General features: G+C 41.3%; 1 protein-coding gene across 2 annotated transcripts in view; it reads left to right on the top strand.

The window, feature by feature from the left end:
• The first annotated feature begins 439 nt into the window (after positions 1-439).
• The window catches only part of frmd5a (FERM domain containing 5a), a 312,218-nt gene continuing 295,060 nt past the window's right edge, over positions 440-17,597 (top strand). For both annotated transcript variants that reach the window (XM_061925235.1, XM_061925234.1), the window contains exon 1: positions 440-1,075. In XM_061925235.1, the coding sequence (XP_061781219.1) occupies positions 974-1,075 (102 nt within the window). In that variant the 5' untranslated portion in view covers positions 440-973. The remainder of the gene's footprint in view (positions 1,076-17,597) is intronic.

Raw genomic sequence — 17,597 nt, 5'->3', positions numbered from 1 at the left:
TCATCCATGGCCACCGGACCTGTGCCCCCCCCCCCCCCCCCCCCCTCAAGGAAAAGGGGAGCAGAGGAGAAAAGAAAAGAAACGGCAGATCAACTGGTCTAACAGGGGGGCTATTTAAAGGCTAGAGTATACAAATGAGTTTTAAGATGGGACTAAAATGCTTCTACTGAGGTAGCATCTCTAATTGTTACCGGGAGGGCATTCCATAGTACTGGAGCCCCAATAGAAAACGCTCTATAGCCCGCAGACTTTTTTTGGGCTCTGGGAATCACTAATAAGCCGGAGTTCTTTGAACGCAGATTTCAAAAACAACTTGGTCTTTTTGTCCTGATTAAGAGGAAATGTTTTGACAAATGCATCAAGATACAGAAAAGGCTTTTTGAAGGGCGCAGTAATGCTTTTATCCTGCAGGGGGCAGTAGAACACACCCAATCCTCTCCATGTGCACGCGAAGGAACATGAGCTTTTTCTTGGAGGTTTACATCAACTTTCGCCAACAAAATCGCCTTGACGTGTTTTTTTGCAGCAACGTGACCAGCTGGCACATGTGTGCACGCCGTGCATCTTGTGAGTATTTCGCTGAAAATGTGCAGACTTTTCTCTTTAATGAACGCAAGCCTGGAAGTACGCTCTCAAACCTCGACCCGGCCCTCCTCCCTCCGCCCTCCCGTTGGTCGACTTTGACGTCAGATCTCTCTGAGTCCCGCCCGCCCGGCTCAAGTGGCGTCGGTGAATGGATGGCGATAATCCCGCAGCGGATGCATCGTCTCTGCGGTATATATATATATATATACATATATATATGTGCATCGCCGACGATAAACTGACCGGACCGAAGCGAGCCATGCTGCACACGTTGGCTGCTCCGGTGCGTTTGGGGGACCCGGGAGTGTGGGCTTTGTGACGTTCACGTGCACACACCGCTGTTGTGTTGACTTTATTGTTCCCTTCCACTCGGCCGAGACGCAGCAAGATGTTGAGCCGATTGGTGAGTGGCAGCATCAGGAATCTGGAACGGGAATACAGCTGCACCGTCAGGCTTCTGGACGACTCGGAATATACGTGCACCGTTCAGGTGAGTCACCTGTCGACCATGCAAGCGAGTCTTCACTGCCAGTGTGCTCCCGGTGTTGGCGTTTCTAACTGCACCCGCGGGCTCATCTCGGGTGATGCGAGCATGACCCACTATTGTCAGAACTCGTCACATTTGCAGGCAGTGCTCGGATAAAAGGTCACCGTTGCAGCTTTAGGGGAACAGTTACTTGTCAGTGGGGTAATAGGTAGTAAATATTTGCTCCTTTACTGAGAAGAAGTCTAAAAAGAACTGGAAGAGGCTATTCCTGAAGGAATGTAGAAATGGTTTAAATGTTGAAAGCGTTTAAACGCTGAACTGCTTTGAATGTTGAAGAGTTTGAATTTCCAGGGAAACCAGAAATTGGTTTGGAGCTTGGGAAAGTGTTAGTTTGAATGTCCAGAATGAGTGGAACTTGGAACAAAAATGTCCCATTCATTTCAATGGGAACTTCCTGGAAATTTGGGAATTTTGGGAAAAGTGGGTTTAAAAAAAATAAAAAATGATTAAGAGCATGAGCTCAATTGGTTGGTGTTGGAATTTTTTAAATCGGTCGAGAAATGTTGAATTAGTAACTGTTTTTTATTGAGAAATACCTGGAATTTCGGGAAAACCTGGAATTTGTCTAGTTCCTTAACCAACTTAGTTTTTGTCCTGAATATGAGGAGTGATTTGACAGTGGAACGGTTGAAATGGGTTGAGAAATGTGAAAGGAGTAATCGGACTTAAGAAGGGTGGAAATAGGTTACCCAAAAACGGGAACTCCGAGAAATTTGTTGAAATTTTTCAAATCGGTCGAGAAATGTTGAAGTAGTAAACATGTTGAATTGCGTGTGAATGCTCCAATGATGAAGTTGAACTGAAATGCTGACAGAATGTAGTATGAATGTAAGAATAGTTTGAATGTTGGAATGGTTTGAATGTTGAAGAGTTTGAATTTCCAGGGAAACCAGAAATTGGTTTGGAGCTTGGGAAAGTGTTAGTTTGAATGTCCAGGATGAGTGGAACTTGGAAAAATTGTCCCATTCATTTCAATGGGAACTTCTTGGAAATTTTGGGAAAAGCTGGATTTTTGGAAAATGATTAGGAGCATGAATGTCCTGAAAAAGCGGAATTGGTTGGTCTTGGAATTTCTTAAATCGGTCAAGAAATGTTGAATTAGTAACAGTTTTTTAATTGAGAAAGTCCTGGAATTTCGGGAAAAATAGGAATTTTTCTAGTTCCTTAACCAACTTAGTTTTTGTCCTGAATATGAGTGATTTGACGGTTGAACGGTTGAAAAATGTGAAAGGAGTAATCGGACTTAAGAAGGGTGGAAATAGGTTACCCAAAAACGGGAATTCCTGAAAATTTGTTGAAATATTTCAAACTGGTCGAGAAATGTTGAAGTAGTAACAGTTTTTAATTGAGAAATTCTTGTGATTTCGGGAAAACCTGGAATTTGTCTAGTTCCTTAACCAACTTAGTTTTTGTCCTGAATATGAGGAGTGATTTGACAGTGGAACGGTTGAAATGGGTTGAGAAATGTGAAAGGAGTAATCGGACTTAAGAAGGGTGGAAATAGGTTACCCAAAAACGGGAACTCCGAGAAATTTGTTGAAATTTTTCAAATCGGTCGAGAAATGTTGAAGTGGTAAACATGTTGAATTGCATGTGAATGCTCCAATGATGAAGTTGAACTGAAATGCTGACAGAATGTAGTATGAATGTAAGAATAGTTTGAATGTTGGAATGGTTTGAATGTTGAAGAGTTTGAATTTCCAGGGAAACCAGAATTTGGTTTGGAACTTGGGAAAGTGTTAGTTTGAATGTCCAGGATGAGTGGAATGTGTTGATGTTGGAATGGTTTGAATAGGCTGAGAAATGTGGGAATTGTGCAACTTGGAACAAAAATATCCCCATTCATTTCAATGGGAACTTCCTGGAAATTTGGGAATTTTGGGAAAAGTGGGTTTAAAAAAAAAAAAAAATGATTAAGAGCATGAGCTCAATTGGTTGGTGTTGGAATTTTTTAAATCGGTCGAGAAATGTTGAATTAGTAACTGTTTTTTATTGAGAAATACCTGGAATTTCGGGAAAACCTGGAATTTTTCTAGTTCCTTAACCGACTTAGTTTTTGTCCTGAATATGAGGAGTCTTTTGACAGTGGAACGGTTGAAATGGGTTGAAAAATGTGAAAGGAGTAGTTGGACTTAAGAAGGGTGGAATTAGGTTACTCATAAACAGGAACTCCGGGAAATTTGTTGACATTTTTCAAATCGGTCGAGAAATGTTGAAGTAGTAACATGTTGAATTGCGTGTGAATGCTCCAATGATGAAGTTGAACTGAAATGCTGACAGAATGTAGTAAGAATGTAAGAATAGTTTGAATGTTGGAATGGTTTGAATGTTGAAGAGTTTGAATTTCCAGGGAAACCTGAATTTGGTTCGGAACTTGGGAAAGTGTTAGTTTGAATGTCCAGGATGAGTGGAATGTGTTGATGTTGGAATGGTTTGAATAGGTTGAGGAATGTGGGAATTGTGCAACTTGGAACAAAAATGTCCCATTCATTTCAATGGGAACTTCCTGGAAATTTGGGGATTTTGGGAAAAGTGGGTTTAAAAAAAAAAAAAAGATTAAGAGCATGAGCTCAATTGGTTGGTGTTGGAATTTTTTAAATCGGTCGAGAAATGTTGAATTAGTAACTGTTTTCTATTGAGAAATACCTGGAATTTCGGGAAAACCTGGAATTTTTCTAGTTCCTTAACCGACTTAGTTTTTGTCTTGAATATGAGGAGTGATTTGACAGTGGAACGGTTGAAATGGGTTGAGAAATGTGAAAGGAGTAATCGGACTTAAGAAGGGTGGAAATAGGTTACCCAAAAACGGGAACTCCGGGAAATTTGTTGACATTTTTCAAATCGGTCGAGAAATGTTGAAGTAGTAAACATGTTGAATTGCGTGTGAATGCTCCAATGATGAAGTTGAACTGAAATGCTGACAGAATGTAGTATGAATGTAAGAATAGTTTGAATGTTGGAATGGTTTGAATGTTGAAGAGTTTGAATTTCCAGGGAAACCTGAATTTGGTTTGGAACTCGGGAAAGTGTTAGTTTGAATGTCCAGGATGAGTGGAATGTGTTGATGTTGGAATGCTTTGAATAGGCTGAGAAATGTGGGAATTGTGCAACTTGGAACAAAAATGTCCCCATTCATTTCAATGGGAACTTCCTGGAAATTTGGGAATTTTGGGAAAAGCAGGATTTTTAAAGAAATGATTAGGAGCATGAGCTCAATTGGTTGGTGCTGGAATTTTTTAAATCGGTCAAGAAATGTTGAATTAGCAACAGTTTTTTATTTGAGAAAGTCCTGGAATTTCGGGAAAAATCCACTAAAGCAGAAACAAAAAGGAAAATGCAAGCTGCCCAGAAATTTGCCAGGAAGCCTCATGTCAGAGCCATCAAAGCAAAAATGCCAAAGTAATGTGTAAATAATGTAAATAACTAAGATGAACCATCTGTGGCTGCGAAGTGAACACTAGCAAGGTTGTAAATACTGTATAAAGTAGGCTAACCCATGTGGTTCCTGTGGATGAAGTTGTAATTACTCTACTGACTATTGACTAAATAACACAGTGACTGAAACATGTGTCAATAATATCAATAAGTACATGAACCATTTGTGGGTGTGAAGTGAACACTAGTAAGGTTGTACAAACCCCGTTTCCATATGAGTTGGGAAATTGTGTTAGATGTAAATATAAACGGAATACAATGATTTGCAAATCCTTTTCAAGCCATATTCAATTGAATATGCTACAAAGACAACATATTTGATGTTCAAACTCATAAACCTTATTTTTTTTTTGCAAATAATAATTAACTTAGAATTTCATGGCTGCAACACGTGCCAAAGTAGTTGGGAAAGGGCATGTTCACCACTGTGTTACATGGCCTTTCCTTTTAACAACACTCAGTAAACGTTTGGGAACTGAGGAGACACATTTTTGAAGCTTCTCAGGTGGAATTCTTTCCCATTCTTGCTTGATGTACAGCAGGGGTGCTCACACTTTTTCTGCAGGCGAGCTACTTTTCAATTGATCAAGTCGTGGGGATCTACCTCATTCATATATATCATTTATATTTACTTATTTATGAAATATATGTTTTTGTTAACAAGTTAAAGGTGTTTAATGATAATGCAAGCATGTTTAACACATATAGTTAATATTGTTAAAAATTAAAGGTGTTTAATGATAATACAAGTATGTTTAATACATATAGTTAATATTGTTAAAAATTAAAGGTGTTTAATTATAATACAAGCATGTTTAACACATATAGTTAATATTGTTAACAAGTTAAAGGTGTTTAAAGATAATACAAGCATGTTTAACACATATAGTTAATATTGTTAACAAGTTAAAGGTGTTTAAAGATAATACAAGCATGTTTAACACATAATGTTAATATTGTTAATAAGTTAAAGGTGTTTAATGATAATACAAGTATGTTTAATACATATAGTTAATATTGTTAACAAGTTAAAGGTGTTTAATGACAATACAAGCATGTTTAACACATATAGTTAATATTGTTAATAAATTAAAGGTGTTTAAAGATAATACAAGCATGTTTACTACATATAGATTCCTTTCTTTCATGAAGACAAGAATATACGTTGGTGTATTACCTGATTGTGATGACTTGCATTGATTGGAATCAGACAGTGATGCTAAAAACGTCCGCATTTTCGAATGGAGGAGAAAAAAAGTCCTCCTTTCTGTCCAATACCACATGAAAGTGGTTGGTTTTTGGCATCTTATTTGTTCAGCTTCCGTACTCCTTTGTATACACTTTACAAGAAATACATTGGCGGCAAACTCTGTAGCTTGCTAGCTTGTGCACGCCAGCTTTCTGAGACTCTTATTTTGTTAGCGCAACTGTGCAGTCGGTCTTTGGAGTTTTGACGACAGGTACGGCGCCACAGTCTGTTGAAATAAAGTGTTTCTCGCCTTCCAGTCGGTAATTTTAATGAGCTGGCAGCAGCCAGCGTCATCTCAGAAGACCCTCGGGTGCCGTGAATGTCAATCAAGTGACGAAAGTGACGTCATAGTGAAGATTTATGATCGCTCATTTTTAGGACTATTTTTTTAATGCCTGGCTGGTGATCGACTGACACACCCTCCGAGATCGACCGGTAGCTCGCGATCGACGTAATGAGCACCCCTGATGTATAGCTTAAGTTGTTCAACAGTCCGGGGGTCTCCGTTGTGGTATTTTAGGCTTCATAATGCGCCACACATTTTCAATGGGAGACAGGTCTGGACTACAGGCAGGCCAGTCTAGTACCCGCACTCTTTTACTATGAAGCCACGTTAATGTAACACGTGGCTTGGCATTGTCTTGCTGAAATAAGCAGGGGCGTCCATGGTAACGTTGCTTGGATGGCAACATATGTTGCTCCAAAACCTGTATGTACCTTTCAGCATTAATGGTGCCTTCACAGGTGTGTAAGTTACCCATGTCTTGGGCACTAATGCACCCCCATACCATCACAGATGCTGGCTTTTCAACTTTGCGCCTAGAACAATCCGGATGGTTCTCTTCCTCTTTGTTCCGGAGGACACGACGTCCACAGTTTCCAAAAACAATTTGAAATGTGGACTCGTCAGACCACAGAACACTTTTCGCGAAGCGTAGCCTTTTTTTTTTTTGTTTTAACCAAACTTTTGGGCATATGCACAAGGCAGATTCATTGTGCTTCTTCTCTCAAAAGTGGAGCAAAAAGTGAGGGAGATGGTGCATTTTCATCATGTTTCATGCTCATAAATGGGCTACTGTTAAAACATCATTAAAAAGCCTCGTACATTTAAATAAGGACACCTGTAGAGTACTAAGCAGCCATTTTTAGCTGTTGCACCTCCAATGCTTGTTTTTGATGCTGCTGCACTGTTTTCCCTTCATGCTTTGCATCCTTCTGGGTTGGTGAAAAAGAAAGCTGTCACATCAATTACAATAGTTTCATGTTGCTCTTTAGATGCTGCACAGTAGTAGTGGGAAAAGGCATCCCAGGAGACTTCTCTGAATATTCAGCAACACGTTGACCAAAGAAACTTTAACCTGCCTTGTAAGCAGGGCCGGCCCGTGGCATAGGCCGTATAGGCAAATGCTAAGGGCGCCGTCCATCAGGGGGCGCCATGCCAGTGCCACAAATGTTGGAGAAAAAAAAAAAGAGAAAAAAAAGTTGTTACTATTATTTCTAAATACAAAAAATAATCTCACGTTAATTAAAATGCAAAGTAAAGCCTATTTAATAGAAATATTATTTGTTACAACATTACGACCCCCGCACGGTGCGCCCCCTCCCTTCCCGTATCATGACTCTTTTTGGACGTCACCACATCACAAAAAATCAACACAAGATGTCAAAACGGCCAAAACTGTCAGGTGCCCAGGGAAGAAAAAAGAGAAAAGAAGAGGAGGAGAAACGAGAAAAAGACAAGAGGTAGCAGGTAGGTAACGTTAGCCTACATGAAATTATTTGTCTGTTACAGAATGTGATAGTAACCTGGCTTTTTAGCATTAAGCTTATGTTACATGATTCGGCAATTGCTAATCAATAAATAGCTAGTTCTGTTTTAACGTCGGGTTAATATTGTGGAGGGGGCTAAATTGTTATGGAAAATAATAATGTAACGTTAGGTAATTACAGTACCGTATTTTCCGCACTATAAGGCGCACCGGATTATTAGCCGCACCTTCAATGAATGGCATATTTCATAACTTTGTCCACCAATAAGCCGCCCCGGACTATAAGCCGCGCCTACGCTGCGCTAAAGGGAATGTCAAAAAAACAGTCAGATAGGTGAGTCAAACTTTAATAATATATTAAAAACCAGCGTTCTAACAACTCTGTTCACTCCCAAAATGTACGCAAATGTGCAATCACAAACATAGTAAAATTCAAAATAGTGCAGAGCAATAGCAACATAATGTTGCTCGAACGTTAATGTCACAACACACAAAATAAACATAGCGCTCACTTTCTGAAGTTATTCTTCATTCGTAAATCCTTCGTCTTCGGTGTCCGAAGTGAAAAGTTGGGCAAATTTACGATCCACTGGCAGATGTTGGCGTCGTCTGGCGCTGCCTCCTCGTCTTAGTGAAGGTGTGTTCGCCTTCTGTCATCCATTGTTCCCACGCAGTTAGCAGTCTAGCTTCGAATGCCCTGTTGACACCAATATCTAGCGGCTGGAGGTCTTTTGTCAATCCACCCGGAATGACGGCGAGTATTGAATTAAGCGCGTAAGCGTGTCTCTCAATGTGATGTTATGAGCTAGCAAATATAACAACTACACTACCCAGCATGCAACGATAGTTACGAGCATGCGCGGTAGCCCTGAGAAGCGATGTTGTATGCTGGCAGTTAGAATGTGGTTATGAGCACGCTGTGAGTAAACGTTGAGAACTCAGTTAACACGCCTCGTCTGCATTATTTATAATTAGACAGACAACACACTTAATAGGAGCCATTTTGGGGTCTTTACATAAACACACAAATGGAAATGAAACGTCACATATCCCAGCATGCACCGCGCGCTTCTTCGTCATCCACTGTTCCCACGCAGTTAGCAGTCTAGCTTCGAATGCCCTGTTGACACCAATATCTAGCGGCTGGAGGTCTTTTGTCAATCCACCCGGAATGACGGCGAGTATTGAATTAAGCGCGTAAGCGTGTCTCTTAATGTGCTGTTATGAGCTAGCAAATATAACAACTACACTACCCAGCATGCAACGATAGTTACGAGCATGCGCGGTAGCCCTGAGAAGCGTTGTTGTATGCTGGCAGTTAGAATGTGGTTATGAGCACGCTGTGAGTAAACGTTGAGAACTCAGTTAACACGCCTCGTCTGCATTATTTATAATTAGACAGACAACACACTTAATAGGAGCCATTTTGGGGTCTTTACATAAACACACAAATGGAAATGAAACGTCACATATCCCAGCATGCACCGCGCGCTTCTTCGTCATCCACTGTTCCCACGCAGTTAGCAGTCTAGCTTCGAATGCCCTGTTGACACCAATATCTAGCGGCTGGAGGTCTTTTGTCAATCCACCCGGAATGACGGCGAGTATTGAATTAAGCGCGTAAGCGTGTCTCTCAATGTGCTGTTATGAGCTAGCAAATATAACAACTACACTACCCAGCATGCAACGATAGTTACGAGCATGCGCGGTAGCCCTGAGAAGCGTTGTATGCTGGCAGTTAGAATGTGGTTATGAGCACGCTGTGAGTAAACGTTGAGAACTCAGTTAACACGCCTCGTCTGCATTATTTATAATTAGACAGACAACACACTTAATAGGAGCCATTTTGGGGTCTTTACATAAACACACAAATGGAAATGAAACGTCACATATCCCAGCATGCACCGCGCGCTTCTTCTACGGGGAAAAAAGATGGCGGCTGTTTACCGTAGTTGCGAGACCTAAACTTTATGAAAATGAATCTTAATATTTATCCATATATAAAGCGCACCGGGTTATAAGGCGCACTGTCAGCTTTTGAGAAAATTTGTGGTTTTTAGGTGCGCCTTATAGTGCGGAAAATACGGTACTCCCACCTTACATTCCTCAGGGACATTTGTATGAGATCTTTTAAGCAGGTATTTTTTGTTTACATTGTTATTGCCTTCTGGTTAGCTAATGTTTGCCCTGCAGGTAATAGTCACTTTTCCACCCATTAGGTATAGTTGTAAGCCTAGTTGTTAAAGTGCACATCATTAATGTTAATTAAGCAATATGTATGTAAAAAATATTGTATTTCATATATTCATTTTTTATTTTTTGCATTCATTTATTTATTCATATTTTTTTTAATCTTGTTAACTATTCTGATTGTTAATTTGCTTTCTTTAAGTAAAAAAAAGGTCAAAGACAAAGCTATTTGGTTTCTTGTGAGTATATACAGTTCACTGCCGATGTGGGGGGGGCGCCATCTAAAATCTTGCCTAGGGCGCCAGATTGGTTGTAAGAACAATTCATCGTTCAAAACGCATTCCAGATGATTCACACTTTGATCCATTTTCATCAACTGGCTCCTTTTTTCCCGTCCGTGAGGAGTGAAAAGGATATTGCAGTTACGGTTGACACGGTGTACGTATTTATACAGTGAGTGTTGTGTGCGCCGAGCCAGGGATGGTTTAAATGGCTCAAATGGCGTCATTAGGGTTAGAAACAAAGTGCGTTCCAGACTGAAGTTTGTTTGAAGTTTGAAATATCGGACTGATACCTAAATTTGTGGTATCATCCAAAACTAGGGATGCGTTAAAATGTAATATCGGAAATTATCGGTATCGTTTTTGTTCTTATCGATATCGTTTTTTGTTTGTTTTTTTTGTTTTGTTTTTTTTACTAAATCAACATAAAAAACATAAGATACACTTACAATTAGTGCACCAACCCAAAAAACCTTCCTCCCCCATTCACACTAATTCACACAAAAGGATTGTTTCTTTCTGTTATTAATCAATCAATCAATCAATCAATCAATGTTTATTTATATAGCCCTAAATCACAAGTGTCTCAAATGGCTGCACAAGCCACAACGACATCCTCGGTATAGCCCACATAAGGGCAAGGAAAAACTCACCCCAGTGGGACGTCGATGTGAATGACTATGAGAAACCTTGGAGAGGACCGCATATGTGGGTAACCCCCCCCCTCTAGGGAGACCGAATGCAATGGATGTCGAGTGGGTCTGACATAATATTGTGAGAGTCCAGTCCATAGTGGATCCAGCATAACAGTAAGAGTCCAGTCCATAGTGGGGTCAGCAGGAAACCATCCCGAGCGGAGACGGGTCAGCAGCGCAGAGATGTTCCCAACCAATATACAGGCGAGCGGTCCACCCCGGGTCCCGACCCCGGACAGCCAGCACCCCATCCATGGCCACCGGATCTGTGTGTCTTCCCCTCCACAAGGGATAGGGGGGAGCAGAGGAGAAAAGAAAAGAAACGGCAGATCAACTGGTCTAAAAAAGGGGGGCTATTCAAAGGCTAGAGTATACAAATGAGTTTTGAGATGGGACTTAAATGTTTCTACTGAGGTAGCATCTCTAATTGTTACCGGGAGGGCATTCCATAGTACTGGAGCCCGAATAGAAAACGCTCTACAGCCCGCAGACTTTTTTTGGGCTCTGGGAATCACTAATAAGCCGGAGTTCTTTGAACGCAGATTTCTTGCCGGGACATATGGTACAATACAATCGGTAAGATAGGCTGGAGCTAGACCGTGTAGTATTTTATACGTAAGTAGTAAAACCTTAAAGTCGCATCTTAAGTGCACAGGAAGCCAGTGCAGGTGAGCCAGTATAGGCGTAATATGATCAAACTTTCTTGTTCTTGTCAAAAGTCTAGCAGCCGCATTTTGTACCAACTGTAATCTTTTAATGCTAGACATAGGGAGACCCGAAAATAATACGTTACAGTAATCGAGACGAGACGTAACGAACGCATGAATAATGATCTCAGCGTCGCTAGTGGACAAAATGGAACGAATTTTAGCGATATTACGGAGATGAAAGAAGGCCGTTTTAGTAACACTCTTAATGTGTGACTCAAAGGAGAGAGTTGGGTCGAAGATAATACCCAGATTCTTTACTGAGTCGCTTTGTGTACCGTATTTTCCGCACTATAAGGCGCACCTAAAAACCACAAATTTTCTCAAAAGCTGACAGTGCGCCTTATAACCCGGTGCGCTTTATATATGGATAAATATTAAGATTCATTTTCATAAAGTTTCGGTCTCGCAACTACGGTAAACAGCCGCCATCTTTTTTCCCCGTAGAAGAAGCGCGCGGTGCATGCTGGGATATGTGACGTTTCATTTCCATTTGTGTGTTTATGTAAAGACCCCAAAATGGCTCCTATTAAGTGTGTTGTCTGTCTAATTATAAATAATGCAGACGAGGCGTGTTAACTGAGTTCTCAACGTTTACTCACAGCGTGCTAACTGCCAGCATACAACGCTTCTCAGGGCTACCGCGCATGCTCGTAACTATCGTTGCATGCTGGGTAGTGTAGTTGTTATATTTGCTAGCTCATAACAGCACATTGAGAGACACGCTTACGCACTTAATTCAATACTCGCCGTCATTCCGGGTGGATTGACAAAAGACCTCCAGCCGCTAGATATTGGTGTCAACAGGGCATTCGAAGCTAGACTGCTAACTGCGTGGGAACAATGGATGACAGAAGGCGAACACACCTTCACTAAGACGAGGAGGCAGCGCCAGACGACGCCAACATCTGCCAGTGGATCGTAAATTTGCCCAACTTTTCACTTCGGACACCGAAGACGAAGGATTTACGAATGAAGAATAACTTCAGAAAGTGAGCGCTATGTTTATTTTGTGTGTTGTGACATTAACGTTCGAGCAACATTATGTTGCTATTGCTCTGCACTATTTTGAATTTTACTATGTTTGTGATTGCACATTTGCGTACATTTTGGGAGTGAACAGAGTTGTTAGAACGCTGGTTTTTAATATATTATTAAAGTTTGACTGACCTATCTGACTGTTTTTTTGACATTCCCTTTAGCGCAGCGTAGGCGCGGCTTATAGTCCGGGGCGGCTTATTGGTGGACAAAGTTATGAAATATGCCATTCATTGAAGGTGCGGCTAATAATCCGGTGCGCCTTATAGTGCGGAAAATACGGTAATTGTTTGGTTGTCAAATGTTAAGGTGGTATTATCAAATAAATGTCGGTGTTTAGCAGGACCGATAATCAGCATTTCCGTTTTCTTAGTGTTGAGTTGCAAGAAGTTAGCGGACATCCATTGTTTAATTTCATTAAGACACGCCTCCAGCTGACTACAATCCGGCGTGTTGGTCAGCTTTAGGGGCATGTAGAGTTGGGTGTCATCAGCATAGCAATGAAAGCTAACACCGTATTTGCGTATGATGTCGCCTAGCGGCAGCATGTACATACTAAAGAGTGCAGGGCCAAGAACCGAACCTTGGGGGACTCCGCACGTTACCTTAACATAGTCCGAGGTCACATTGTTATGGGAGACGCATTGCATCCTGTCAGTAAGATAAGAGTTAAACCACGACAAGGCTAAGTCTGACATACCAATACGTGTTTTGATACGCTCTAATAAAATATTATGATCGACGGTATCGAAAGCAGCGCTAAGATCAAGAAGCAGCAACATAGATGACGCATCAGAATCCATCGTTAGCAGTAGATCATTAGTCATTTTTGCGAGGGCTGTCTCCGTAGAGTGATTTGCCCTGAAACCGGATTGAAAAGGTTCACAGAGATTGTTAGACATTAAGTGTTCATTTAGCTGCTGTGCGACAATTTTTTCGAGGATTTTCGAGATAAACGGAAGGTGGGACACCGGCCGGTAGTTTACCATGAGGTCAGGATCGAGGTTAGGTCTTTTGAGCAAAGGATGAATAACTGCTTTTTTTTTTTTTTTTTTTTTTTTTTTTTTTTTTGAATGCTAGTGGAACAGTGCCAGAGGAAAGTGATAAGTTTATAATATTTAGCACTGATGTGGTCATATTGTGGTTCCTACATTATATATCAATACAGTCTGCAAGGGATACAGTCCGTAAGCACACATGATTGTGCGTGCTGCTGGTCCACTAATAGTACTAACCTTTAACAGTTAATTTTACTCATTTTCATTAATTACTAGTTTCTATGTAACTGTTTTTATATTGTTTTACTTTATTTTTTATTCAAGAATTTTTTTTTAATTTATTTATCTTATTTTATTATTATTTTTAAAAAGTACCTTATCTTCATCATACCTTGTTGTCCAGATTAAGCATAATAATGTGTTAATTCCACGACTACATATATATCGGTTGATATCGGTATCGGTAATTAAAGAGTTGGACAATATCGGAATATCGGATATCGGCAAAAAGCCATTATCGGACATCCCTATCCAAAACTAATGTAAAGCATCCAAACTACAGAAGAATATGTGATTGTTACATTTTAACAGAAGTGTAGATAGAACATGTTTAAAGAGAAAATAAGCAGATATTAACAGTAAATGAACAAGTAGATTAATAATCCATTTTCTACCACTTGTCCTTAATAATGTTGACAAAATAATAGAAGGAAAAATGACACAATATGTTACTGCATATGTCAGCAGACTAAATTAAGAGCCTTTGTTTGTTTACTTACTAATAAAAGACAAGTTGTCTTGTATGTTCACTATTTTATTTAAGGACAAACTTGCAATAAGAAACATGTTTAATACATAGGAATGCAGCTGAGATAGGCTCCAGCACCCCCCGCGACCCCGAAAGGGACAAGCGGTAGAAAATGGATGAATGGATGAATATATATACAGTCGCGATCAAAAGTTGACATACTCTTGAGTTTCCAATCATTTCTACAACTCTTATTTATTTGTGATAGAGTGATTGGAGCACACACTTGTTGGTCACAAAAACCATTCATGAAGTTTGGTTCTTTTATGAATTTATTATGGCTCTACTGAAAATGTGACCAAATCTGCTGGGTCAAAAGTATACATACAGCAATGTTAATATTTGGTTTCACTGCAATAAGGCACTTTTGGTAGCCATCCACAAGCTTCTGGTTGAATTTTTGACCACTCCTCTTGACAAAATTGGTGCAGTTCAGCTAAATTTGTTGGTTTTCTGACATGGACTTGTTTCTTCAGCATTGTCCACACGTTTAAGTCAGGACTTTGGGAAGGCCATTCTAAAACCTTTATTCTATCCTGATTTAGCCATTCCTTTACCTCTCTGAGCTGCCACCTTACCGTGGTAGAGGAGTTTGCGTGTCCCAATGATCCTAGGAGCTATGTTGTCCGGGGGTTTTTATGCCCCCTGGTAGGGTCTCCCAAGGCAAACTGGTCCTAGGTGAGGGATCAGACAAAGAGCAGCTCGAAGACCTCGATGAAGAACAAACACAAAGGACCCAGATTTCCCTCGCCCGGACGCGGGTCACCGGGGCCCCCCTCTGGAGCCAGGCCCGGAGGTGGGGCACGATGGCGAGCGCCTGGTGGCCGGGCCTGTCCCCATGGGGCCCGGCCGGGCACAGCCCGAAGAGGCAACGTGGGTCCCCCCTCCAATGGGCTCACCACCCATAGCAGGGGCCATAGAGGTCGGGTGCAGTGTGAGCTGGGCGGCAGCCGAGGGCAGGGCGCTTGGCGGTCCGATCCTCTGCTACATAAGCTGGCTCTTGGGACGTGGAACGTCACTTCGCTGGGGGGGAAGGAGCCTGAGCTAGTGCGTGAGGTGGAGAAGTTCCGGCTAGATATAGTCGGACTCACTTCGACGCACAGCAAGGGCTCTGGAACCACTTCTCTTGAGAGGGGCTGGACTCTCTTCCACTCTGGCGTTGCCGGCAGTGAGAGGCGACGGGCTGGGGTGGCAATTCTTGTTGCCCCTCGGCTCAAAGCCTGCACGTTGGAGTTCAACCCGGTGGACGAGAGGGTAGCTTCCCTCCGCCTTAAGGTGGGGGGACGGGTCCTGACTGTTGTTTGCGTTTATGCGCCAAACGGCAGCTCAGAGTACCCACCCTTTTTGCATTCACTCGAGGGAGTACTGGAGAGTGCTCCCCCGGGTGATTCCCTCGTTCTACTGGGGGACTTCAACGCTCATGTTGGCAGCGACAGTGAAACCTGGAGAGGTGTGATTGGGAAGAATGGCCGCCCGGATCTGAACCCGAGTGGTGTTCTGTTATTGGACTTTTGTGCTCGTCACAGATTGTCGATAACAAACACCATGTTCAAACATAAGGGTGTCCATATGTGCACTTGGCACCAGGACACCCTAGGCCGCAGTTCCATGATCGACTTTGTAGTTGTGTCATCGGATTTGCGGTCTCATGTTTTGGACACTTGGGTGAAGAGAGGGGCGGAGCTTTCTACCGATCACCACCTGGTGGTGAGTTGGCTTCGATGGTGGGGGAGGATGCCGGACAGACCTGGCAGGCCCAAACGCATTGTGAGGGTTTGCTGGGAACGCCTGGCAGAGTCTCCTGTCACACTTTTGATGTGTGTTTGGGGTCGTTGTCCTGTTGGAACACCCAACTGCGCCCAAGACCCAACCTCCGGGCTAATGATTTTAGGTTGTCCTGAAGAATTTGTATCCTCCTTTTTCATTGTCCCATTTACTCTCTGTTAACCACCAGTTCCATTGGCAGCAAAACAGGCCCAGAGCATAATACTACCACCACCATGCTGGACGGTAGGAATGGTGTTCCTGGGTTTAAAGGCCTCATCTTTTCTCCTCCGAACATATTGCTGGGTATTGTGGCCAAACGGCTCCATTTTTGTTTCATCTGACCACAGAACTTTCCTCCGGAAGGTCTTATGATATCACAGAAAGCTGCCCATGCCTAACAGGGACACCTGTGACTATTATAACATCTTTAATAGGGATTCTTTTAGACCATGTATCAACTTGTGAATACAAACTCAAAATACTTTGTAATCCGCTGTAAAACTACCTAAACTACCATATGTAAAGAAATGTGCAGAACTGTCATCAGTGAGAATATAGAGAACTTGAGTGTGTGTAAAATAGGAGGCATAAGTAGGTCACCATCTTTTTCTTTTACGCTGTCTGATCCTGTTTCCTTTCCAGCGTGCCGTGTTTTTGACTATTTTTGTTATTCCATAGAATAGCACACTCTCACTCATCTGTTGCCCTCGATTCAAAATCTTTCCTACATTTGATCACCTTCTAAAGTCAAAGTTTTTTTAGCCAAAATCTAGTCTTGACGCTGGAATTTAGACAGTAGACCGTAGAAAACAGTGTTTCTTACCCCTAGGTTAAAAATGTCAGCTGAGGTCCGTATGAGCCGCAGCAGTACTCGGTTGTAATACACTTTTCCACCACTTGTGGCAGTACACACATAATCAAACTAACAGGAAAAAAATCATGTAGCTAAAGTCGTAGAGAAGTTTAAGTGCAAAAAATATGACTAAAGTGGTGAAGCTGCATTTTCATTTGTATAATTTTTTGTCATTGTAGTTAAATATATTCATTATTAATCTAGTTCATTTATTTCACCACAACATTGTATGCAATGTGATTTTTTGCCAGTTATTTTACTTATGCAGTATATTTGGTGAGTACTTATTTTTCTAACTAAGATATACAGGTAAAAGCCAGTAAATTAGAATATTTTGAAAAACTTGATTTATTTCAGTAATTGCATTCAAAAGGTGTAACTTGTACATTATATTTATTCATTGCACACAGACTGATGCATTCAAATGTTTATTTCATTTAATTTTGATGATTTGAAGTGGCAACAAATGAAAATCCCAAATTCCGTGTGTCACAAAATTAGAATATTACTTAAGGCTAATACAAAAAAGGGATTTTTAGAAATGTTGGCCAACTGAAAAGTATGAAAATGAAAAATATGAGCATGTACAATACTCAATACTTGGTTGGAGCTCCTTTTGCCTCAATTACTGCGTTAATGCGGCGTGGCATGGAGTCGATGAGTTTCTGGCACTGC

The sequence above is a fragment of the Nerophis lumbriciformis genome, linkage group LG29, assembly GCF_033978685.3.
Source record: "Nerophis lumbriciformis linkage group LG29, RoL_Nlum_v2.1, whole genome shotgun sequence".
Taxonomy (NCBI): domain Eukaryota; kingdom Metazoa; phylum Chordata; class Actinopteri; order Syngnathiformes; family Syngnathidae; genus Nerophis; species Nerophis lumbriciformis.
The sequence above is the reverse complement of the archived record's forward strand: the minus strand, read 5'-3'. Positions and strand labels throughout refer to the sequence as shown.